Here is a 13,043-nt window from a genome sequence, read left to right on the forward strand (position 1 = left end):
AAAGTGAACTAGTTATGTTCTATAAGCTGTCCTGTTTAAGGGATTATTCAACCTAACATTCTGCCGCCTTGTACATTAAAGTATTAATGTATTTTAATACTTAATTCTTTTTTTAACAGATCCTTCTGCTGAGGAATTGAGAAATCTAATGATGTTGCATGGAGGTCAATACCATGTATATTATTCTAGATCCAAAACAACACACATTATTGCTACAAACCTTCCTAATGCCAAAATTAAAGAATTAAAGGGGGAAAAAGTAATTCGACCAGAATGGATTGTGGAAAGGTAAGTTTAATTGTTGGTTAAATTTTAGTTTAGTCAATTCAGTTCCTTAAAAATTATAGTGCTTATTATTTCTGTTGGAAAACTGGCCCTACCTGTTAAAGGTTCTACCTTTGAATAACATGTATCTGCTGACTAAGTCTAAACACAAGATAATTCTTGGAGGGCATTTCAGATACAAAAATGTAGCCTCATGTGTTGCAGCATCAGAAGTCAAAGCAGGGGAGATAATACAAACAAGCCTCAGGAAGCAACTATGAGCAAGACTTGTTCTGTTCAACAAATATTTATGTACTTAGGTGTTAAGGCAGAATTCTTTGTACCTGGGAAGTACTAGTTAACAAAAATCCTTCACTCCCTCATGAAGCTTTCTTTCTATTAGGAGAGACTTTACAGTCAGTTTCATACAGAGTATCTTTTTTTATTGTGTGTTTATGTCGCTTAATTTTTGTTAACTTTACACAGGCTAGACATTTGGGAACAGGGAACCTCAGTTCAGATATTTTCCCCATCAGATTGGCAATAGGCAAATGGAACGTAGTCTAGTGTGAACTGTGCAGTTCCTGGGAAGTGGTCCTGGCATATGTAACAAAGCAAGAAACGTTTTTGCATGGCCTCTGCTTCAATTCCTGCCTCCAGTTTCTGTCTTGAATTCCTGCCCTGACTTCACTTCATGATGGAAATAAGGTGAAATAACTCCCTCCTCCCCAAATTGCTTTTGGTTATGGTGTTTCTAACAGCAATAGAAAGCAAACTAAGTAGTATATAGTACTATTACAACACAAAGAAACCCTGTTTTGAAAAGCAGAAAGAGAGAGAGAGAGAAAGGAGAGAGAGGGAGGCACCTTGATAGTAGAAAAAGCTATCCTTGGCCTCTGGGCATAAGTTTCTGTTCATTTTTAAATGTAATAATTCTCTATCCATATAATCTGGATTTAGAAACTTTATACATTTATTTGAAACCTTTGCTTCCTCTTTTGTAAAAGAATGTGGGTGCCAAAGAGTTGGCTCAGCAGATAAAGGCCGAGCATCTAAGTTTGGTCCCAATGGATTCACGTGGTAGAAGGCAAGAACTGACTCCTGCAAGTTGTTCTTTGACACACAGATACACACTTATAACTACACACATGTACACACACACACACACTTAACTCTCTAACAAACATATAAAAAACCTGATGTTATATATGTATCTGTTGTGGTTATGTGAAGCTACTGTCATTAACCTATATTCTGTAACCTGTTATACCAGTATTTAAATTATAAAAGTTCAAAAACACTTACTTCTAGAAAGTGAGCCATATCTAGCAGATTAAGAGGTCTGAAAATTTTGGGGAAATTAAATATGAAGGCCTATCCCTAGACCATCCCACTCATTCCTTCTTGTTTTGTGTCCTATTATGTGGGATTGAAAATCGTAACTTTTAGCCATTATAGTGTCTCCTTATAGTACTAAATCAGAGTAAGAAATTAGCCTCACTCCAGAGAAGAAATGAGTTGTCACAGGCAGTTCTGATTTTCCTCCCTGGCTAGATTTTGAATCTGAGTTTGTAACACTTTCATTTCAAAAGATGGAGGGAAACTTGACAGTAAGAGAAACAGGGATGAGAGAGCTCTTGCTGAGTGGGGCTTTTTCTGCTTACAGTGATATTTTTCATTATTATAGTTATTTTCTTTTCATTAGCCCTTGCTGAATACAGCTAAGAAGATAGCACAATAGGTAAAGCGGCTGGGATGTTACACATTTTAAAACAGGGTTTTATTAAGGTTCGGAATTAGTGCTCAATCATCTTTTTTTTTTTTTTTTTTTTTTTTTTAGTTTTTCGAGACAGGGTTTCTCTGTAGCTTTGGAGCCTGTTCTGGCACTAGCTCTTGTAGACCAGGCTGGCCTCAAACTCACAGAAATCCGCCTGCCTCTGCCTCCTGAGTGCTGGGATTAAAGGCATGCGCCACCACCGCCCGGCTTCAATCATCTTTTTAAATGACTATAAGTAACCTAGATGGCCTGTTGGTCTCATTTTTGGATAAGAAGGTAAAATCAGTAACCCAAGAAAGAGCTAGATTTAGAAATCAGATTTTCTGACTCCTGTGTGTGTCTAATCTACACCATATTTATCTGGGCTTGGAATAGAAGAGTAGACTCCGGTGTAACTCGATTATTTTTTACATGTATCTTATGTGTGGGTGCATCAATCTTACTATGTACAGTAAATCCCAAATGTATGTCATCATAGCATGAAATAGATTTGGTTAAATTATATAGAACTTTTGTTTTTGTACACTACTTGTAGACATGTTGATCTCAGCAGCATATAAATGAGATTTTTTGTTACATATATTTGTCATTTAATGGCTGGTACATGTTATTTCTATAGTTGGATTTTCTCTTTAACTTTGAGCAGTTTTAAAAGTGTTTCGAGTGTTGCTTTCATTAGAATCCCCTAAGTGTGTCATTAAACCTGAGCTAATACAGACGTGATTATAATGCCTTGACTTCCAAGAGACAGGGGAGTCCTTTAATGAGAAGTCTGTGTACATTAAAGTATTCGATTTTTCACTGAAATATTTGTCTTGCTGTTTTCCATGAGACAAACTTAATGTGAACTTTGAAACGTAGTTTAGAGATGTTTTTATGACATATCCTACTGGTCCATCTACCCTGACATGTGCATGGGAGCACAATTAAAAAAGTTTGTCCTGTGTTTTACTGATTGATTTTGGTTCTCTATGCTAGAATCTCCGTATTCTATTTTCTACCATGGGAATCAGTCTCCTGTGGTTAAGTTCATACATTGTTTGTTTCTGTCTGAATGGGGATAGATGAAAGTGTTGTTTTATTTGAAGTTTATGCCAACTCACTGCAGTTTGTTAGCAAGACTGAGTCCCAAGGTTTATCCTTTTTTCCTCCTAAATCCTCAAGCAGTACTATATTAACTTTTTTATTATGTACTTATAATCATAATGTAGATTTTATACTTGACATGGATTAAAACTTGGGCTTGTAACTGTAGTCAATATAAATCTAAGTGTATATTCCACATTTAATCTTGATGTACATTATTTTGCATCACTACAACATTATTCTGAGATTATTTTTGCTAGATTAACACCAGAGTTTCAGGGTGTCTATCAACCATTTCTAGGTGGTACCCTATTAGAAATTATGCTCTTGGGCTGGAGGGTCAACTGTAAGGGTACTGGCTGCTCTCATAACTGTAATTCCAGTTCTAGGCATTTGGCATGCTCTTCTGGCCTCCATGAGTACCAAGAATACATACAATGCAGATACATGCAGGCAGAGCATTCATATACATAAAATGTGAATAAATAAATAAGTAAGATATATGTTCTCTTCATAGCATAAAGAATGAAGAAAACAATGTGTACTATATATAGGACAAAGAGCAAGAAACTGTACCTATATTCTTTTCAAAGCTTGTGATATCTTGATGTGTAACTGGAAAGTTTAGGTAATTGAGGGTTTGCAAAGTGGATTGTAGACAGAAGTTTCTGTCCTGCCCAGTCCCCCAGCCCAAATAAACATACAGGTTTATATTAATTATAAACTGTTTGGCCTGTTGCTCATGATTATTCCTAACTAGCTCTTACAACTGAAATTAGCCCATAATTTTTAACTGTGGCTTAGTATCTTTTCTTGCTTCCTTTGCATCTGTCTGGTGCCTTTCCTCTTCCTAGAATTCTCCTGTTCTGGTTGTCCTGCCTATACTTCCTGACTGGCTACTTGCCAGTCAGCGTTTTATTAAATCAATAAGAATGACAAATCTTAACAGTGTACAAGAGCATTATCCTACAGCACTGGATTTCAGTTTTGGATATATAAGAACTCTTAATGAGCCAGGTGGTGGCGGCGCATGCCTTTAATCCCAGTTCTTCAGTGACAGGTGTATCTGTGTGAGTTTGCGGCCAGCCTGGTCTACAGAGCTACACAGAGAAATCTTCTCTCATTTAAAGAGGGAGAGAGAGAGAGAGAGATTGCTTAATGGTCAGGTAATGAGTAGTTATTTTCTTGGCACATACTTAGACCCTTTGTTATCTGAAGTCTCCTTTTGAAAAAGGAATGTTCATACCTGAATGACTTTGCAGGTGTTCATTGATAGTTTTCTGATAGAGAATGACTACAAACATTGACTAGATCTATACAACATTTGATTTGTAGAATTCTTGCATGCAAATAAAGCACTGTTACAGATGCAGGGAATATTTTTTATTTTAATTTTTGAAAAAATTTTCAAATTTGCTTGTAACGGCTTATTTTAAATTATTGGCAGTTGATAAGGATATGAGCCAGGCGGTGGTGGTGCACGTCTAGAATCCCAGAACTCAGGAAGCAGAGGCAGGTGGATCTCTGTGAGTTTGAGGCCAGCCTGGTCTACAGAGTGACCAGGCTCCAATGATACACAGAGAAACCCTGACTTGAAACACACACACACACACACACACACACACACACACACAAAATGATTCAGAAAGCTTGAGACAAAAAGTTTACTTTGAGAAAAAATTTTACCTAGACTACATGGAAGGTAAAACAGGAATCAAGGCTCATTAAAGGTGGACCTGATATCTTGTACTTAAAATTCCAGCACTCAGAGAGGCAGGATGGCTTTGAGTTCTAGGCTAGTCTGTGCTAAGTAGGAAAAAAAAGCTAACACTCCTGAACATGGAGATCAGGAATGGTCAGGTTTGTTTCACTGAGGACCAGAATTTACTGTCAAATGACATGGAAAACACTGTTGTAAGGAAACATGTAGTAGCATTTTCTGTTAAAGTGAAGAGTACATAACCTCTTGTCTGATCTTAATATTTAGAATCTCCTCCCTTTTTTCTTTTGGTAAGAATAGTTTATAATATAGAGTTCCTTGTGTTTAAGTGAAGCAGAAAACAGTAAATATTAGATTAATTGATTAATCTTTGAGAAAAATATGAAAAATATTGTGTTGCCTATAAATGTACATGTTCATATATGTTTGTGCGTGTGTAAAAGGCTGAAAAGTTGATGTTAGGTCAGAAACATTAGAAGAAAGGCGTCCTTTTTTTTTTAAACATTTGTTTATTTATTTATTATGTATACAATATTCTGTGTGCATGTATGCCTGCAGGCCAGAAGAGGGCATCAGATCTCATTACAGATGGTTCTGGGCCACCATGTGGTTGCCGGGAATTGAACTCAGGACCTTTGGAAGAGCATGCAGTGCTCTTAACCACTGAGCCATTTCTCCAGCCCCGCGCTCCCTTATTTTTGTTTGTTTTGTTTTTTTTTATATTTTAAAGACAGAGTCTCTCATTGAACCTGGGTGCCATTTCAGCTAGACTGGCTGATAAAAGATTCAGAAATCCTCCTGCCTCTGCCTTCCTAGAGCCAGGATTATACAGTGGACTTTTTATGTGAGTGCTTGAGATCCAAACTCAAGTAAGTCCTCATACTCATGTGGCCAGCACTTAAGACTGACCCCACTCCCTACTCGTATACATGGGTGTGATTTTGTGCTATCCCTTTCTCATCACCCATGATGAAAAGGGTAGAGGGTTGTAAGGATTCCATTAGAGTACCTGTGCCTGAGAATGCGGGAGTAGGTGAGTGTTCATAAAGAAAACTATAAGTGGGTAAATCCATAGTTTGGCAATTAAGACCATAAATTATAAAAGGGAAAATTGATTTGATAAAGAATAAAATAATAGCCATGTGGTGGTGGTGCACACCTTTAATCCCAACACTTGGGCGGCAGATGCAGGCTGATCTCTGAATTTGAGGCCAGCCTGCTCTACAAAGTGAGTTCCAGGGCAACCAGGACTTTTACACAGAGAAACCCTGTCTCAAAAAACCTGGAAAAAAAAAGAGTAAAGTAATAAATGTCTAACTTCAGAATTTTTGGTTCTGGTATTGTTTTTTTAACTTGCAATTTTTATATAGTTTGATAATCCATATAGTTCAATGAAACTTAAAATATGTTATAGTTGTATGTCCTTTACTGTTGTGATTTAGTAGTTTCAACATTTTGGATATAATCTGCAGTACATTCAGTAGGATTATTAAATATATCCCATTATAATTACACAAAGGCATAGGCTGTACAGATACTTAGTTTGATTTGTAGAGTGTCTCATAAGGGTGATATATTTCCTGTGTTTTAGTTGTTGGGTCAATTTTAAAAATTGGTTGACACAGTTTAGTTATTTCCCACAAAGTTTGCTTCTTTCTCTCAAGCTGTTTCTACAGCTCTAGAGTACTAGATTTCACTTAACATTGTAGTCACTGTGTTTGAGCTGTAGAAACATGTTTCTGCCCTCCTAAAGATCATATCAAATAATTTGTCTCTTACAACTCTGGTATACACACACACACACAAAATATAAATTATTCATTATTTTGATATTCAAATTCTTCATTTTGTCCTGAAATTATTTTAATTTTTGCTTTTTTTAAATTTTTTTTTATTTTTACTTAAAAATTTCCACCTCTTCCCATTTCCCTCCCCCTCCCCTCTCCCTCTTCCCCCTCCCTCTCCAGTCCAAAGAGCAGTCAGGGTTCCCTGCCCTGTGGGAAGTCTAAGGTCCTCCCCCCCTCCATCCAGGAAGGTGAGCATCCAAACAGACTAGGCTCCCACAAAGCCAGTACATGCAGTAGGATCAAAACCCAGTGCCTTTGTCCTTGGCTTCTCAGTCAGCCCTCCTAATGTATCTAATATATATTAAAACCACTGAAATAGGAGAAGTAAAATAGGAAACATGAAACCCTTAACTCACTGACTTCTTGATGTTCATTTTCACCTATTGTGAAACTGATTGGTTTGCCTTTTTGTTTCAGCATCAAGGCTGGGAGACTCTTGTCCTACATTCCATATCAGCTATACAGCAAGCCATCCAGTGCACAAAAGAGTCTCAACTTCAGTTCTGTTTGCAAGCCTGAGGAACCAGTGCCGGGTCCAAGCAATATAGCCAAACATCTCAACAACAGGGTGTAAGTTTGTGTAGATATGAAAACCAACAAAAAACGAATTTAGCAGTGAGTAAATATTATAAAAGCTGGGAATTCAATTTTAATAATCGTCTTAAAATACGTGCAGAGCTGTCTTTCCTATAAATTATCTAGTTTTGTAATAAAGTTTCAGAGGTACATTGCAAGTTTTTACAGTTATACTAGATTCTCTTAGTACATCTCATTTTTTGATTTTTTTATGAAAATATTTCCTCATAAGCAATTTTTTGTGTATTGTTAACTTTCCCCAAAAAACAATTAACTCTACCAACTTATGTTCTGTGTGCATAGCAAAATAATGAAAATGCTTACATTTGCAGATTACTTTTGAAAAATTAAAAATTTGTTATTTTAAGTATATAAATATATTAGCTATCGATTCTGTTATAGCTGTAGAGTGAATCTAGACTTTATTATTTGTTTTTAAAAATAATGATTTTTTTAATTGCAGTAATCTTGAGTTAATTGGTTCCACAGTTAAAGTGTTGTATTGCCCTAACTTGTACATCAAGTGGTTCATTATCTCTAGTCTTCTCCTTTGCTATTAAATTGCTTGCTTGGGGAGATGGATATAAGTTTTTCTAAAAGAAAAGGAGTCTAACCTGGGAGGATCCATTATTACTGCCTTCTGTCAATTTTGTTGTTGTTCTTGTCACTTGTTATTTAATATTCATTTAGAACTCTACTCCAATTTTTTTTAAATACACTTTAAACTGTGAATCTTCAAAATACTTTCAGAAAATACACCAATAACATGATGAAAATCCACATCTTGTTTTTCCTTACCCTCAATACAAGTAGAAAATAGATTTCTTTTAAAATTTATTTCTGTTGACAGTTTTAGAATTTACCTTTAAGATCTGGCTTCTTAATACAAGTACAGATAATTTTAGTTGCTTAAATATATGTTTCACTATCTCTTACACAACTGTTTTCTAAATGTGCATTTTTCTGGGTTATCAGCACAAAAAGAATTTGTGTTATTAACAGTATATTTTCTTGCCAGTAGTATATGCATTTTTTTGTTGGATACACTACTATTGTGCATGTAAAGAGTCATGATGTTTTGATGCAGAAAATCTAGCCGTCAGTTTTTGTTTTGTTTTACTTATATTACTTTAGTTAACTTCTCAGAGTTTGGTAAGGGCTACCTATAGTTTGCATTTTAGATAAATTTAGGCGGTTCTTCACTTCCTGCTCTATCCTCATGTTAAGGGGCAGGCTTCCTCTAAAAAAGCTTTTCTTTCGTTTCCAGTTTGTGTTCTTCTTTCACTGACCTTTTATGAGAGTTGGATATACTCAGAATTGGGTATCATAGACCATGAACGATACAGATACAGCCAGAGCCTGAGACAAGTAGAAATGGATGGGGATTTATCTGTTTTTGCATCCAACTTGTGTGATTTTTTCCATATAGCCAGACCATCATTACTAATAAGTCAAAGTGACATTAGGGTGAAGACCTTAAGACATCTGGTGGTACTGGTAATCTGACCCTTAGTATGGTGTTGTGTGTGTTACCCCATTACTTGGAGTCCACACTAATTGGAGTAATGCTGTAGACATTTGAAAGGATGCATCACTGATGAAATCCAGTCTTGGGTTTTGTTACTTAGATGTTTGTCTTCATTGACATTATTTTAAAAATGCAGAGTAGCTAGGATATGAATTTAATATAATGTATGTCATAGATCCTGCATTTGTTAAGCCTGTGACAATATATTTGATCTAGATTGCCATTGGAGATCTGTGGCATCTAAATAGACTTTTTTTGGTCAATTTTTAAAGTGTTGCCATTTTTCTTGTTAAAAATTGTACTGAGTTACTACCACACACTTGTTTCTTACACAAACCAGTTTGTGGTTGCATATGGTCATATCAGCTCTCACGCTGACTGAAGCTGACTAGGGTCAGGACTTTAATCCCATGTTCTGATGTTGGCTTTACTGTGTTAGAGTAAAATGTTTTCATGGCTTACATGAAAACAATGTAAAACTAGGAGTAGAAACTCAGGTTAAACTTTTGTTCATTTTATGAAAAGTAGGTGTTGTTCACATAGTTTATAAATGACAGCTGCCGTGTTTTGGGATTCAGAGGTGATGGGTTCTGGTTAGTTTCTGTGGGAAAAGTCACAGAACCAGTGGACATGCCTGTGTGTGCCTGTAATGTCAGTACTTGATAAACTTTAGTCAAAGGCGTTTAAGTAATGGGGGTCTTAGACCCTATTTTCAAAAAAATGTTGAGTAACAAAAAAGAGAAGAAAGAAAGAAAATCTTGATTCTTTAGTTTGGCCAGGAATTATCCTTTGTTCAAACAAAAATATAATGTTTAATGGTTTAACTTTTTAGTATTTAAGGGGGAAACAGTAAATCACAAAGAATTTGTATTTTAAGCTTTCGAGTCATATATTAACTTAATTATTCTTATACTTTAGAAATCACATAATTAAGAAGATTGAGACAGAAAATGAAGTGAAAGCAAATGGACTGAACAGTTGGAATGAAGAAGATGCAGATGATGGTTTTAGTTTTGTGGATCTGGAACAGACATTTTCAGGAAGGAAACAAAATGGAATATCGCATCCCAGAGACACCTCTGCCATTTTTAATGGACATGCTCATAGCTCTAATGGTGCCTTAAAGACACAGGATAGCTTGGTGCCTGTGGGCAATAGTGTTGCTAGCAGGCTTTCTTTAGATTCTGCCCAGGAGGAGAAGAGGGCAGAGAAGAACAGCACCGACTTCAGAGACTGTACAGTACAGCAGTTGCAGCAGAGCACCAGAAATACAGATGCTTTGCGGAGTCCACACAGAACTAATTCCCTCTCACCTTCTTTGCACAGTAACACTAAAGTCAATGGTGCTCACCACTCCACTGTTCAGGGGCCTTCAAGCACAAAAAGCACTTCTTCTGTTCTGACTCTTAGTAAGGTAGCGCCTTCAGTGCCATCGAAACCATCAGACTGCAATTTTATCTCAGATTTCTATTCTCGTTCAAGACTGCATCACATCTCAACATGGAAGTGTGAATTGACTGAGTTTGTCAATACCCTACAAAGACAAAGTAGTGGTACCTTTCCAGGAAGGGAAAAGTTAAAAAAAATGAAAACAGGCAGGTCTTCCCTTGTTGTAACTGACACAGGTAGATACTAAAATTGTTTTCTTCAAAACAGTTATATTTGATGATTTTATTCTGATGTTTTCATTGGTATTCTAATCATTACAAAATTTTTAATATAAAAAATGTCAGGTTATGTAAGTTACAGTAAGTATGACAGAAAACTTATATTAGATTGAATTGTGGATAACTGAAAATGTTATCAGAACTGGGATGCTGTCAGAACTGGGATTCTAAGTATTCCTTCCTCATGTAGACAATATATTGTTTAAGTTTTGAACTGTATGAATATAACATTTTATATTCCATGCCTAATCTGTGAGAATGAAGTTGTTTGGTAGGGATAATTATGAATTTCTCAAAGCTTACTTCATAATACATTTTAAAAAATTAAACAGTGACATAACCGTTGTACTAGAGTGGTAAACGTAGTGAGATTGTTCTCACATCTACGTAGACTGTTTATAATTTGTGTGTGTGCTTAAAAATTGTCTCCAGCTCCGATAGGAAGCTGTTCTGTGACAGGCATTACTAAGCTAGAGTCTAGTTTAGACCTGGTTTGGAGTTTTAGTTGTTTTTGACAAAAGGTTTGACTTTTTTCTTTTGTGGGCGTGGAACAAAGAAAGTTCCAAGATTATGTGATGATAATCTTTTATAACTGTTGAAAGGGAGGCATAAAGAGAAAGATGCTAATGGTGTTTTAGAGCCATGTGAGTTTTCATTGCTGTTATATTTAATTGTTCGATATATTCCAACATGTTTTTAGTCAAAATGATTTTTCATTATTTCTAAAATATTTCAGAATGTTATAGGTATTAGATTATGTATGTCTTGATCCTTATAACCTGAAGGTCACTTTATTTTGAAAGCTTTAAAATACCTTTATGAATTAGGTCCATTAATGGGAATAAATTCATAAACTTACGTTGTAAGAAAACATTTGGTAGGTATTTGGTTTATACATTCTGTATCTCTTGACTATTTAATATTGTTTTTGGTTGCTTACCTTATGCTCATGATATTTTTATACTGTAGAATTGTGATTGTTGTTTGCCTAACATGTGCAAGGCCCTAAATTTGATACCTCGAACTGGTAAAGAAAGATTGTGCTTATGAAAACCTACTTGATAAATCTTTCTGAATGTAGCATAGAGGATAGCAAGGAAGAGCAAGGATTTGAATTATATCACTTAGCCCAAATCTAAATCCTTACTCTGCTAATTTCTGCAGCAGGAACATGCATTGATATTTGCTTTTCTTGTCTGTTTCCTCTTTGCAAGAGGAATGATAGGAATCAGTGATGTCCAACTTCTGAGTTGTCTGCTTAAAGACAATATGAAGATTCAGTGCCTTGCACATAATGATGAGTTAATATGTGAAGTAGCACAATTGCCAAGGAGTAAGTTTTTAAAAAAACTATCATAAAGCTGATAATCAAGAATATTCTCTGAGATCAGAACTGTTTGCAAGCCTGCCGTTCTTAGATTTAGGCACTCTTCCATTTTGGAGTACCAGGATGAGCAATAGTAATGATGTTATTTAAAGTAATACTATCCTAATAATTGGGTTATAATAACCCTTAACAAATGCATTTTAGGTTATTCAAAGCTATTAATCATCCTTATGAGATAATATTTATTTTCATCTCCATAAAGTAATAAAATGCTGCCGTACTAGTAACATCTAATGGTGTAAGAAAATTCTTTTTGTATGTAGGTTTTTGTTTTGTAGATGACTATTTGCAGCACATCTATTTAGAAGTGCAGCATGATAATCTAAGAATTTGGGAAATCATACTGGGTTTAAATCCTAGCTTGGGTGCTCTCTGGTTGTGAGACTTAATTAGTAATCTGTAAAAGGTCGGTGTGACAGGAATTTCTACCCATAATGCTTTGAGTATTTAGATTAACCCCTGTAAACCTTTTATATCCTCACACCTATGAAGAGCACTAGGTAGTAGTAGCCGCTATAATTGTTGTTCCATTAAATATGTTTGTAGAATGTGGGAATTGGAGCTCGTCAAAGGCTACTTGGCTCCATGTAACTAAGTAACTGTAGGCACCAAAATGGTTCAAATAATTATAGATGTATCTAATAAATCATGATTTTAAGATAAGACTATTACAAAGTAGAATGATACCATGGTATTGTTAGACTTGATTTAAAATTAGGTTAGAAAACTAGAGGAATTGAAATTTGTCTATTGAGATGGTACAGAGGTGTTCCATGGTGTATTCTGTGTTGTCTTAAGATGCCATTCTTCTTAAATAGGATTTTTACAATTAACTAGACTTGTTTTTAATGATAATAGTTTTGGGTTTGAATGTTCTCTTTTTCCTTCTAGGCAATATGTCAGTATTGAGCTCACCCAGACATCAGAGCTGTGTAATGCATGTTGATATGGATTGCTTCTTTGTGTCAGTGGGTATACGAAATAGACCAGATCTCAAAGGTCTGTATTCCTGTTTGTTTTAAGAAAATTGATACATTGTTATGAATATATATTGATATATGTATTAATTGATAACAAAGTGCTCTTTGAAAAATATTTTTTTGATTTTCCTTGTTTAGATCAGTTCCTTCAAATTGTCAGAACTCCATTATCAGGTATAGGGAAATTAGAAAACCTCTGTTTGATAGAAGT

The 13,043-nt window shown here is 35.4% G+C and overlaps 1 protein-coding gene across 6 annotated transcripts in view; it reads left to right on the top strand.

Annotated features, from left to right (window-relative positions):
• The window catches only part of Rev1 (REV1 DNA directed polymerase), a 71,060-nt gene that overhangs the window by 29,164 nt on the left and 28,853 nt on the right, over positions 1–13,043 (top strand). For all 6 annotated transcript variants that reach the window (XM_041655530.1, XM_041655528.1, XM_041655527.1 and 3 more), the window contains 4 exons: positions 120–288; positions 7,112–7,264; positions 9,717–10,423; positions 12,744–12,851. In XM_041655530.1, coding sequence (XP_041511464.1) covers positions 120–288; positions 7,112–7,264; positions 9,717–10,423; positions 12,744–12,851 — 1,137 coding nt within the window. The remainder of the gene's footprint in view (positions 1–119; positions 289–7,111; positions 7,265–9,716; positions 10,424–12,743; positions 12,852–13,043) is intronic.

The sequence above is a fragment of the Microtus oregoni genome, unplaced genomic scaffold (assembly GCF_018167655.1).
Source record: "Microtus oregoni isolate MIOR12 unplaced genomic scaffold, Mior012 000007F_ref0000211, whole genome shotgun sequence".
NCBI lineage: Eukaryota > Metazoa > Chordata > Mammalia > Rodentia > Cricetidae > Microtus > Microtus oregoni.